Raw genomic sequence first — 14,295 nt, 5'->3', positions numbered from 1 at the left:
TATATATATATATATATATAAATTATATATATATATATATATATATATATATATATATATATATATTACTTTACACTAGTTGTACGGGCTTGGTGGGGTGGGGGGGGGGGGGGCGGCGCTTTATATGCCAAAACATTAAGTGGGTTTTAGAACGTTGGCAGTAGATACACTATTAATGTTATACCTTTTTATTCACAAAAGATATCACCTGATATATATATATATATGTATATTATATATATATATATATATATATATATATATATAAATATATTATATATTATATATATATATATATATATATATATATATATATATATATATATATATATATATATATTATATATATATATATATATATATATATATATATATATATATATAGTATATATATATATATATATATATATATATATATATATATATAAATATATATATATATATATATATATATATATATATATATATATATATATATATATATATATATAAATATATATATATATATATATATATATATATGTATGTATGTATGTATGTATTTATATGTATGTACATATATTGTTATGTGCTAGTTCCCATTAATTTTTTATAAAATGTTATGCTTGCTATAAATTCCAAAATGAAACGTGGCTTAGTCATGAGACGTTGAACATGAAGGTTGTATTGGTGACGAATTTGGATGGAGCTATAACTTCACTTTCGAAGGGGTTGAAAGTAGGCGGGGGCTACTGAAATAGAAACAATTAGGATTGTTACTGAAATAGTAATAAGAAAATATAGTGGAGGTTGTTATTGAGATAGCAATAGGAAAATACAACGGGGATTGTTACTGAAATAGCAATATTGTATTGTATCTACTTTTTTTACCCCGAGTATCTTTGTAACACAATAATAAAATACATAGGGATTGTCTGATCAAATAATTTAATTGATTTTTTACTTGCGTGCATCCTGTTAGCCAAGGAAAAGAATGGCATGCCCTGAGAACTCCAGTCAACAAAAGACTAATGAAAGCTGACTCGGCCTATCATTACCTGGTCCCACAGAACGCCGTAGCTGATGATTTTGTCAACATTTTGGCCACACAAAAGTTAACGCCGGAGGAAATGAAAGATCTTTTCTTTTGGTTTGCTACTGAAAGTAATATAATAATAACAGATTCCCATACGTAGATTTAAACAAAACACTCAATCGTGTTATGAATAAGTGTATCGGATGATAAAAACAATACATATGTAACTACTAGCTACATGGTTAGAAGAATAAACCCATCCTTATACAGAGATACTATTTACCTTGTGCAGGTATCGCTGTGGTCACCTTTAACACACGGCTGGGTTACCTGGACGGCTCTGCTGATGCTGACGCCAAAGCTTTCATTGAAGCGTTGAAAACGATATTTGTGCATATCAATAAATCACTGACAGGAGATTTTGCTTACAAGTGGTATGGGAGTAAGAAGTTCAAGGACGCCGAACGCTGCGTTTTAGTTGTTAGAGAGTAAGTTACACTTACATTTAGCTGTGTTGGAGAGTAAGTTACACTTACATTTAGCTGTGTTAGAGAGTAGGTTACACTTACATTTAGCTGTGTTAGAGAGTAAGTTACACTTACATTTAGCTGTGTTAGAGAGTAGGTTACACTTACATTTAGCTGTGTTAGAGAGTAGGTTACACTTACATTTAGCTGTGTTAGAGAGTAGGTTACACTTACATTTAGCTGTGTTAGAGAGTAAGTTACACTTACATTTAGCTGTGTTAGAGAGTAAGTTACACTTACATTTAGCTGTGTTAGAGAGTAGGTTACACTTACATTTAGCTGTGTTGGAGAGTAAGTTACACTTACATTTAGCTGTGTTAGAGAGTAAGTTACACTTACATTTAGCTGTGTTAGAGAGTAAGTTACACTTACATTTAGCTGTGTTGGAGAGTAAGTTACACTTACATTTAGCTGTGTTAGAGAGTAAGTTACACTTACATTTAGCTGTGTTAGAGAGTAGGTTACACTTACATTTAGCTGTGTTAGAGAGTAGGTTACACTTACATTTAGCTGTGTTAGAGAGTAGGTTACACTTACATTTAGCTGTGTTAGAGAGTAGGTTACACTTACATTTAGCTGTGTTAGAGAGTAGGTTACACTTACATTTAGCTGTGTTGGAGAGTAAGTTACACTTACATTTAGCTGTGTTGGAGAGTAAGTTACACTTACATTTAGCTGTGTTAGAGAGTACGTTACACTTACATTTAGCTGTGTTAGAGAGTAAGTTACACTTACATTTAGCTGTGTTGGAGAGTAAGTTACACTTACATTTAGCTGTGTTAGAGAGTAGGTTACACTTACGTTTTAGATGTGTTTATTAGAGCTTACATTTAAGCTAATTGTAAGAGATTAGGTTACATTTTAGCTTGTGTTATAAGAGAGTAGGCTACACTTTCTTTTCAGATGTAGTATAAAGTATGTTTCTCTTACATTACAGATTGTAAACTTGTTCCAAATCAAAGTTTAACTTTATTGAAAACCTGATTTTAATTTAAGTTTGATTTACGCTTTAGAGATTTAACACACTATATATTAAAACTCAATTAGACTACCATCACTTGATTAAATAAGATAAAATACGAATTCTACCCAAACCCCATCATAATGTTTAATAACTAATGATAATATACAATCAAATAAAAGCTACACTATGTAAAACCAAATCGAGAATTATTAAAATGTTTTAATAGACCACTGTTTGTTATTTCCTACAAAAAAATAATTTTAAATGAATGATATATGAAGGTTTATATTTTCTTTTTTATTGATTGATTGTACAATGTTGATTGTATAATATTGTTGATTGCTTAATGTTTTACGCCTATAGAAACACTCTGAAACACACCATGAAGGCCCAACGAACGATTGATGAACAGAAAAGAAATGGAACTTTGAATCCTGATGAGCCCAACCTTCTGCACTATCTGGCATCGGACTCAAGCCTCACCACAGAGGACATCGTCAACATTCTCTTTGCTCTCTATATGGCTGGGACAGATTCGGTGAGTTAAAGGCATTGTCAACATTCTCTTTGCTCTCTATATGGCTGGGACAGATTCGGTGAGTTAAGGACATTGTCAACATTCTCTTTGCTCTCTATATGGACAGACTCGGTGAGTTAAGGACATTGTCAACATTCTCTTTGCTCTCTATATGGCTGGGACAGATTCGGTGAGTTAAGGACATTGTCAACATTCTCTTTGCTCTCTATATGGACAGATTCGGTGAGTTAAGGACATTGTCAACATTCTCTTTGCTCTCTATATGGCTGGGACAGATTCGGTGAGTTAAGGACATTGTCAACATTCTCTTTGCTCTCTATATGGCTGGGACAGATTCGGTGAGTTAAGGACATTGTCAACATTCTCTTTGCTCTCTATATGGCTGGGACAGATTCGGTGAGTTAAGGACATTGTCAACATTCTCTTTGCTTTCTATATGGCTGGGACAGATTCGGTGAGTTAAGGACATTGTCAACATTCTCTTTGCTCTCTATATGGCTGGGACAGATTCGGTGAGTTAAGGACATTGTCAACATTCTCTTTGCTCTCTATATGGCTGGGACAGATTCGGTGAGTTAAGGACATTGTCAACATTCTCTTTGCTCTCTATATAGACAGATTCGGTGAGTTAAGGACATTGTCAACATTCTCTTTGCTCTCTATATGGCTGGGACAGATTCGGTGAGTTAAGGACATTGTCAACATTCTCTTTGCTCTCTATATGGCTGGGACAGATTCGGTGAGTTAAGGACATTGTCAACATTCTCTTTGCTCTCTATATGGCTGGGACAGACTCGGTGAGTTAAGGACATTGTCAACATTCTCTTTGCTCTCTATATGGCTGGGACAGACTCGGTGAGTTAAGGACATTGTCAACATTCTCTTTGCTTTCTATATGGCTGGGACAGAATTGGTGAGTTAATGACATTGTCAACATTTTCTTTGCTCTCTATATGGACAGATTCGGTGAGTTAAGGACATTGTCAACATTCTCTATGCTCTCTATATGGCTGGGACAAACTCGGTGAGTTAAGGACATTGTCAACATTCTCTTTGCTCTCTATATGGCTGGGACAGATTCGGTGAGTTAAGGACATTGTCAACATTCTCTTTGCTCTCTATATGGCTGGGACAGACTCGGTGAGTTAAGGACATTGTCAACATTCTCTTTGCTCTCTATATAGACAGACTCGGTGAGTTAAGGACATTGTCAATATTCTCTTTGCTCTCTATATGGCTGGAACAGATTTGGTGAGTTAAGGACATTGTCAACATTCTCTTTGCTCTCTATATGGCTGGAACAGATTCGGTGAGTTAAGGACATTGTCAACATTCTCTTTGCTCTCTATATAGACAGACTCGGTGAGTTAAGGACATTGTCAACATTCTCTTTGCTCTCTATATAGACAGATTCGGTGAGTTAAGGACATTGTCAACATTCTCTTTGCTCTCTATATGGCTGGGACAGACTCGGTGAGTTAAGGACATTGTCAACATTCTCTTTGCTCTCTATATGGCTGGGACAGATTTGGTGAGTTAAGGACATTGTCAACATTCTCTTTGCTCTCTATATAGACAGACTCGGTGAGTTAAGGACATTGTCAATATTCTCTTTGCTCTCTATATGGCTGGAACAGACTCGGTGAGTTAAGGACATTGTCAACATTCTCTTTGCTCTCTATATGGCTGGAACAGACTCGGTGAGTTAAGGACATTGTCAACATTCTCTTTGCTCTCTATATGGCTGGGACAGATTCGGTGAGTTAAGGACATTGTCAACATTCTCTTTGCTCTCTATATGACTGGAACAGACTCGGTGAGTTTAGGACATTGTCAACATTCCCTTTGCTCTCTATATGGCTCTGACAGATTCGGTGTCCTGTATGTGGAAAAATACTGTTTTCTTATTCAAAGTAAAATTTGAAATTATCTTTCATTCTGGTTCAAATACAGTGTTTGTTTGCTACAAACATTGTGCTAGTGATGGTTGTAATGGTGATAGTAAAATAGAGATGGTATTATAAAATAAGCATTACTATAATTGAGCAATATTAAATAGTGATGATGTTAAAAAATATTCGATATACAATGGTAGTGTATCATGAATATTCATTTACACAAATGAATTCATATTGAAAAATGAACCAAATTACAGACAGCAAAAAACTTGCAAGCTTTCTTTTATAACTTGGCGAAACACCCAGAAAAACAGGAAATTCTCAGGAAGGAAATTTTAAATACGGTTGGTAAAAACGGTGTGGTAGATGCTCAAGCTTTATCTAAATTGTCTTACCTGAAGCATTGTCTGAAGGAATCGTTCAGGTGAGTTATGTTAAAATACAATTAGATTAGTTTTATAAATGAAAAAAACCTCTGTAGACTATAAATGTTTAGCACAGGAGCTAGTGCATGGCTCTTATAGCTGTGATTTGCCTGTTCTCAGATTAAACTATCCAACAGTGATTGGGACTGTAAGAATTCTACCCACTGATGTTGTGCTTGGGGGATACAACGTGCCGGCTGGGGTAAGGAAGACTCAAGCACACACTTTCAACACATTATCTACAGCTTGAATATTCTATTTTCCTATTGCGTCAAGGAAGAAGAAAAACACATTATATAAAAATCTTTAACTAGAGCTACATCATTACACATAACAATGTTCTTGTTATATTTCTATACATTATTATCATGCTATACACAGTCATGGCTTGAGATGACTTGCGTGATATTTAAGTTGGGTGGTTTGTATGACTGATACTTTTGTATAACATTCTTTAGAATATATTGTACATGCTAGTGTATAATTTGGTTTTTAAGTAACAATTGCTCAGCCCAATTTTAAGCATATTAAGCTAAGGTACCAACATCTTAACTTGAAGTCGTTTATATCAATGATTCTGTTCGAATTATTCAGACGCAGATTTTGTGCTGCAACCCAAGGTCAGCGAAGGCGTATTTCAAGGACGCTGACAAGTACCTGCCCGAGAGATGGATCAGGTCTGAAGAATGTCCAGTTGACAACTCAAACAGCATGGCGGTGATACCATTCAGCCACGGACCACGGAACTGTATCGGCAGACGTTTTGCTGTTCAGGAAATTTATTTGGCGGCAGCTAAAGTAATTACTTTCTCTTTATTTTTTGTGTTTATTACATTAAAGCTGATGAAATTCTAAACTTGACAATGTAATTTGTTCTATTTACACACAGGTCCTACAGAAACTGAAGATCGAGTTGGAGCCAGAATCTTGGAACACTGAGTTTATATACACGACATTTATTGACACAAAAACTCCTCTAAGATTCAAGTTTTCTAAACTAGACTAAAAATATATCAGAACCTCCCATGTTCTATATTTAAAAGCTGGATGTAGGGATCTAAAACACCTTTAAAAACATTGAATATGAATTCGAGAACAAATCCAACAACAACAAAAAAACGCTTATATAGGCCCAAAATAAACTTTAAACCACAACAATAATATCCACGGACTTAAAAAAACAACCTAGAACTCATTGTTAATTTACTTTTAACGCTGCATGGTAGAATCTGTTTCAATGAGCTACTGTAAACGCTTTAAATTCACATTAATTGCATTTTTTATTTTTAAATTAAATATTTTTTACTTGTGACATATGAATCGTTATGCTGAGTTACATTTTTATACCACGATCAAAACGTGGAAATAATTGTGGTCAAAGTAACATTAAAATACCTTGCACAATATGTATTTACGCAACCTAACACATATGTAGATATGTATATACACACATATATTCATACATATACACACATGTACATATATATATATATATATATATATATATATATATATACTAGGCATGCTGCCCAGCTTCGCTTAGGCTTTCAAATACATTGAGAATTTGAATGCTTAATTAATTCGCCCGAGGGTCGGTCTACGACCTCAGGAGTTATGAAGAGGTTCCTACGTGGACAAATTTTTTTTCGATTTATAGCTCATATAAAGCGCCGGTCAGTCGAGGTCTGTTTTGACCCCCTCATCTTAGACCTTTAGGCCAACCGGCACCGGCCCCCGTGTTCTGTCGCCCCAAGGCAAAATCCTGCCAAATTTGAAGCGCCTGCGGCGCCGGGAAGTGCCCGATGTCGGGCACCCAACAACTTTGCTTCATATATTATAGAGATTAGCAAATTGCATAGATAAACAAAGATTTCCAAAGTAGTTCCTTTCTTTATAGTCTATAATAGGAAGATTCACATATTAAAAAAAAAATTAGGTTTGACTTGGTGTGTCTCGATCCAGCACCACCTGTCTGGTATCAAGTACACTATCATCTCAGCTAATTAGGTATCTTTTAAAATATGAAGAATAAAAGAAGTGTTTAAAAAAATAACTTACACGAATATGCCTATTTTTTCAAATTATTTTTTTACCCAAAATTAGCCAGTTTCATTGCTAAACAAACACAGATTTCTATAAAATATTTAAGTCCTAAAAAAGTTTATTATAGAAATTTATTTTTGGAATAGATTCTACAGTAGATAGAGTCTAAATCTAGATCTAGAATAGATCGTAGCGACGTAGCGTCTAAGTGTAGTTTTTGCGTAGATTTAGATCTAGTCTAGATCTAGAATCTCTAGATCTAGAATCCAAATAGATAAAATTTGTTTCTTAAGTTTAGGCCGAGAATATCGTATTGTGTAGTCTACATTTCATAGCGTACATAGCTCTAAATCATATTTGAATGAAATAGTTCATTTTTTAAAATTCTAAACTCGGAAGATGACGTCATCAGTTTCGTGCTCTTGTTTTAGTGTTTTAGTGTAAACAATAAGCGACGTCAATGTTAAATGCGTTCTTATCCCAAGTTTATACACTTTTCCGGTTGCATAAATAATACTGTTTCTCTATATTCAAATACGCCTTTAATTTTTATTTTTCTTCTTTAAATAAAATTGTGGTTATACATTTAAAACATCTAACATATTATTTTCAACAAAAGTCCGTAAAAAGTTCTCGATATATCGCTGCCGATTCTGACGTGATGTCCGACGAAAATATTTTGCGGACAGACAGAGAGAAGAGCGCACATGGCCTTTTATATATTAGGATATATATATATATATATATATATATATATATATATATATATATATATATATATATATATATAATATATATATATATATATATATATATGAAAGTGGCATTACACTAATATGGAATGCTCAATAATTTGAATACAAATTTGAACTCTTGTTAGAATTATCAAAATACGTTTCTAGATATACATCTATATACTACTAAAAGTCAAGTTTGTTTACATGTTTGAATATTTATTTGTTTGTTTGCCTGATTGACTATTGTGATATGTTCGACTCTACCTGGACAGCTGTAAAATAGTATGTAGGTAGAGAATAATTTTTTAATGCAGACAGACTGTTAATCACAAATTTATTTAAAGACGTTAATTAATTTATTGATTTATTCATACATACAGTAACCCATTTTTTAAAAAAATATTTGAAAAGCCACTAGACTCGGCGGGACCGTGACGTCACAGGTTTTTGTTTACTCTTTAGTACAATAAAATGGCGGCGTCTATCGAAGAAAATTGTGTTCCCATTCACAAGTTTAACGCGTTCTAAATCTAATTTTCTGTCGGTCATAACTTTAACAATACGTCCGTTTGCTGTATTTATTACGTTCCAACACTTATATCAATTTTCAACTGTCTTTTTCATTTAGTTTTACAATAAATTTCTCTAGGTCTAAAGATCAGCTGTCGAAGGAAAGTTATTTATAGATCTAGATCTAGAATCTAGAATCTAAAAATCTAGGTCAAATCCAAGATTTATTAGTTATAAATACAATAAAAAAAACGAAACTTTAGCAAACCAGTCGTAGATCTAGAATATAGATAATTCTATCTAGATTTAGATAATAATGAGTTTCTATATACTAAACTATTTTAGACCTTTATTATTTTATATAAATCTTTTTTGTATAGCTATGAAATATGCTAATTAGGAAATGCTGGATGCGGGGCCTATTTGCATAACTTAAGATTCATACGCGGCTTCTATACCGCTAAGTGTGCAAAATTATAGACGTAAACTCTAGATATAGCTCAGTCGTAGATCTAAAATATAGATAATTTTCTATCTAGATTTAGATAATAATGATTTTCTATATACTAAACTATTTTAGACCTTTATTATTTTATATAAATCTTTGTTTGGAATATGGTAATTTTGAAATGCTCGCTCCGGGCCTATAAGCGTAGCTAATGATTAGATCTAGATTCTAGGTCTAGCAAGAAAAACTAAACATAAGAAGACTTAAGCAAAAGAGTCGTAGAATCTAGACTAGATCTAGATAATTCTATCTAGATCTAGATAATTTCAGGGTAAAATCACGATATAGCGTCGGAAATTATTGGGTAATGTTCGTTGAGTTTCGGTAACACTCGTTACTGTAAACCATAGTTTATTTGACCGGTGAAATAAAAATGAAGTCAAGTGCATTAAATTAATGTTTTAACTTAATTTACAGTTTAATTGACAGAAAATTAATAACAGAAAATCTAAATATTATTAATAAACTCGAGTGTAGTAATTAATGTTTTTTTTTAAGAAACAAAAAAAAAACCTGCAGAAGATTTGCGACAACCAGCTCTAGTTCTGTTAGTAAATAAGACGATTAGAATCTAGGTTAACTAAAGTTAAAAGTAGTAAGAATAACTAGAATAATGTTTAGTAGCAGCAGTAATTAGCACATACACTTAAAATAATTAGAAATACAAAATAATTAGCAAAACAGTATTTAAAATGCAACTAAAATCAATCCTTGCACATTTTTAAACATTATGTATTAAAAATAATATGGCGGCAAATAAATGATGGTTTACAGTATTTCCGGTGGTTTCCGGAACGGCTCGACAGACTACGCCATGGTTTTACTGTTTTTTACTGCTGTACAGTTCCGGAATAATAACCGACGCTATATCGTGATTTTACCAATTTCAGACCTTCTTTATTTTATATAAATCTTTGTTTGGCTAATTTAAGATAAAATTTAATTTGAAAGTTACTACTACTAGAACTAGAGTTAGATCTAGATCTATGCGCGTAAGGAGACTCAAAGTATAGTATAAAACTTCACTTATAATGCCAAGAGTAAATAGCTAACTTGGTAGTGAGGTCGGCTCTCATGTGGGTGGCACAGGTTCTAGACCAATTCGTCAATGATTTTTTTTTTCAATTTTTTTTTAGATGTGAATAATAAAGTTGCCCATCTGAACTTGGCAGGATACAGGGCTGGTGAAGTAGAGTTTGTCTGTTTCTTTGTCCTAAGCATATGAAAGGATAGTGTGGTCAGAGACATGCTCGGCTGGAATCGTTTTTTAAACGATAAAAACATGTTGTCTGAGACTTGGCGGGACACTGGGCAGGTGAAGTAGAGTTGAGTAGGTCACCTATGAAGTCAGTATATGAAGGGATAGTCCGAAATCGGTGTTTTCGGTGTTTTTAAAAGATAAAAAACAAGTTTTTGAAAGTGGGGTCTGTTTTTTTTTTGACGATAAGTGACACTGCAGTAGCGTAGCGAGGAGGGGGGGGGGGGGGCGGGGGGGGGGGGGGAAAGGGGAGGTGGCGGGGGGGGGGGGGGAGGGGGGACATATGTTGGGGCGCCAAAATGGTTTGGAAAAATAAATTGAAAGGTTGAGGGGGGTTCAAATCGAAAGTTTGAGTGGGGGGGGGGGGGGGTGCACATCAAAAGTTTGAGGGGGGGGGGGTTGAAAATTGAAATCTTGGGAGGGGGGGTTAAAATCGAAAAGTTTGTCCCCGGGCGCCAGGAAGGGTCGCTATGCCTCTGAGTGACAGACGTGATGTTTTTTGATGGATGACCCCCGAAACCCACAGTTATCCAACGGATGACGGGTATTCTAGTTACTTTTAAAACAGCAGCTTCACTTAAAACTTTCTATGTCATCCTCAATAATTTTCATTTTACACTTATTTTGAAACCAAACTTAATGTAAACATTTCGCCTCGTTTGAAAACGTCTTGGTTCTGGATACAAGAGTTATTATTTAAAAATTTTACAATTTCCTTTGTCCAATCACTGCCGGCATAATAAAAAAACCAATCGACTGCCCAAGCTAATTCGGTTAAAATCCTGTTTTGACTCATTTATTTATATTATGTTTTTGCTCGACCAAAGCATTCTATATTTCTTCATACCCTAGAATTGCAACATCTGTTAATGTTGGAAATGTACAGTATTTTTTTCAACTAATAGAATCAAATAAATGTATTGTTAAAGCTGTAGCCAAAAACATATCATGCATTATAAAGAAGAAAACTTTTCAATCGGAAACTGTCGTAGTGTCAAATGTCTGCTGGAACAACATGTTTGATTTAAGAAATCTATTTCCTGTTATGTTGAACAATACGCGCTACTTCTCCGTTCGCATAATTAAGTGTGTGATTTTACATTCGAATACGCCCTTATTCTTATTTCTGTCTTTAAATAAAATGTATTTATACGTTCAGCATAATCAGCACATTGTTCTCAACAAAAGTACACATTTTTAGGTTCTACACATGTAGCTGAAGATTCTGATCTCAGGGTTAAGACAAAATATAACAAACAGAAAGAGAAAGGGAGAAAGGCTTTTATATACTGTGATAATATTGATGGGATAAAAGCGACCTCCGTAATAAAAATATTTCAGTTGAGCATTTTTTTGCCTCGATGAAGTGTAGTATCATAAGTGTGGTCCCAGTCTTTAGGTTGTATCACACATTTTACTAATAATCTAAAATGACGACGACGGCGACTTAAATCCGTTTCAAATCGGTACATAAAAGATTTATCTTGCGCAAAGCTTGACTAATTATTGAATCCAGCGTACAAATAGATTTAAGGTTAAATTTGCTTTAAAAAGTGCTATAGGAAAGATTTAAAATAGCATGCCTAGGTTGCAAATCTCAAAGAAGCAAATAATATTCTAACACAATTTTCACACTCACAGAACATGATCTACGATATACAGTACACCGTGTGGTACAGCCGTTAGAGGCTTACCTTAGAATTAACTTTAAGTTTAAACAATGTGAACTATATAAGCTTTGATACAGATAATACAATTAGGAAACTCCTCTTTATGCCTTTCTTATTACTGTTGTCTCGCCTGTAGGTCTAGACATTTTATTGGGGTATATAATGTTTAAAGCGCTACTTGTCTAAATCTTACGTAAAGCTCAATAGTATAATACTAGGCATGCTGCCCAGCTTCGCTTAGGCTTTCGAAAACATTAAGAATTTGAATGCTTAATTAATTCGCCCGAAGGTCGGTCTACGACCTCAAGAGTTATGAAGAGGTTCCTCGGTGGACATTTTTTTTCGATTTATAGCTCATATAAGGTACCGGTCAGTCGAGGTCAGTTTTGACCCCCACATCGTAGACTTTTCGGCCAACCGGCCCCCGTGTTCTGTCGCACCAAGGCAAGATCATGCCAAATTTGAAGCGCCGGGAAGTGCCCTATCGGACACCCGACAATCTAGATCTAGATCTAGATTCCTAAAAGAATTTTTTTTTAAAGTTTAGCCCGAGCATAATAAAAAAGAATACATCAACCAAGTTGACTTGCTGTGTCTCGAACCCGCACCACCTGCGTGGTTTAATGTACACTAACATCTCCGCTATTTAGGCACCTTATAAAATACGGAGAATGAAAGACGTATTTTAAAATCTTAACTTACGCGAATATGCCTATTCTTTCAAATTAATTTTTTATCCCAAATTAGCCAGTTCATAACAAAGATTTTGTATAAAATAAATAAGTCTTGAAATAGTTTAGTCCTAATATAGAAATTTATTTTTGGAATTGATTTTAGAGAAGTTAGAGTCTAAATCTAGATCTTAGCGTCTACGTCTAGATCTAGTTATTGCGTAGATTTAGATTTAGTCTAGATCTAGAATCCAAATACATAAAATAAATTTTATGAGTTTAGGCCGGAAAAATTGTATTGTATACATTTCATAGTGTACGTAGATCTAAATCAAATTTGAATGAAATAGTTCATTTCTTTTCATTCTAAACACGGCAGATGACGTCATTAGTTAATGTATAAGCAATAGTGACGTCACAGTTTTATGCGTTCTTTTTCACATATATTAATGCTTTTCCGGTTGCATAAATAATACTGTTTCTCTATATTCGAATACGCCTTTATTTTTTATTTTTCTTCTTTAAATAATTTTGTGGTTATACATTTAAAACATCTAACATATTTTTTTCAACAAAAGTCCGTAAAAAGTTCTCGATATATCGCTGCCGATTCTGACGTGATGTCCGGCGAAAATTTTTTGCGGACAGAGAAAGAGAGAGAGAGAGAGATGTGCGAACGTGGGGATTTATATATTAGGATATAACAAACTATTGTGTTGTATAAATGTATTTGTGGGAGTTATTAGTACATTTAAAAAGCGTAAATCAAACAAGTACGCTGACTTAATGTAATTTACCAAATCGTTTTTTTTTCAATTAAAAACACATTGATTTAAAAATACCAAAAAAAAATTTATTATAATAGTTGGCTATTCGTAAGTTTTTTTCTAGATAAGTGTCTGCTGTTTATTTTTATTGTCACGCAAAAAATCTTACGTATGTGTGTTTTGACATTTAGAAAACTAGCAAGCTTGTTGTTTGATCATTAAAATATTTATTGAACTCGCGAAAACTAAAGTTGTACGTAAAAATACTTGGTACTATTGTAGGTTAGAGAAGATCTGGGCCCTCTGAGGACGTCCAGCTCGAGTGAAGGTCCGTTAGCCCTAGGTGTACAGGGGTCAAACGAGTTTATATTCCCAGCTATCGAAGCTAACCTAGCCGGAGGTTTGAATCCTGGACTTCTCGGTTTACCAGCCGTGAAGTTTACCTACCTGACCACGAAGTTTGATCGAATTTCCCTTCAGTATTCAGACAAAATTATATATATATATATATATATATATATATATATATATATATATATATATATATATATATATATATATATATACATATATATATATATATATATATATATATATATATATATATATATATATATATATATATATATATATATATATATATATATATATATATAACGTGACATCTTTTGTGAATAACAAGGTATAACATTAATAGTGAATCTACTGCCACCATTCTAACACCCACTTAATGTTTTGGCATATAAAGCGCCCCCCCCCCCCCC

The 14,295-nt window shown here is 33.7% G+C and overlaps 1 protein-coding gene across 1 annotated transcript in view; it reads left to right on the top strand.

Annotated features, from left to right (window-relative positions):
* Positions 1-6,823, top strand: part of LOC131940906 (cytochrome P450 10) — an 11,383-nt gene extending 4,560 nt beyond the window's left edge. The window contains exons 4-10 of the mRNA XM_059299812.1: positions 962-1,143; positions 1,308-1,503; positions 2,870-3,044; positions 5,200-5,366; positions 5,488-5,569; positions 5,962-6,165; positions 6,257-6,823. Coding sequence (XP_059155795.1) covers positions 962-1,143; positions 1,308-1,503; positions 2,870-3,044; positions 5,200-5,366; positions 5,488-5,569; positions 5,962-6,165; positions 6,257-6,373 — 1,123 coding nt within the window. The 3' untranslated portion in view covers positions 6,374-6,823. The remainder of the gene's footprint in view (positions 1-961; positions 1,144-1,307; positions 1,504-2,869; positions 3,045-5,199; positions 5,367-5,487; positions 5,570-5,961; positions 6,166-6,256) is intronic.
* Positions 6,824-14,295: the final 7,472 nt, after the last annotated feature.

The sequence above is a fragment of the Physella acuta genome, unplaced genomic scaffold (assembly GCF_028476545.2).
Source record: "Physella acuta isolate Inbredline_101_S28 unplaced genomic scaffold, ASM2847654v3 ptg000335l, whole genome shotgun sequence".
NCBI lineage: Eukaryota > Metazoa > Mollusca > Gastropoda > Physidae > Physella > Physella acuta.
Note: the sequence above shows the minus strand (reverse complement) of the source record. Positions and strands in the feature narration are given on the sequence as shown.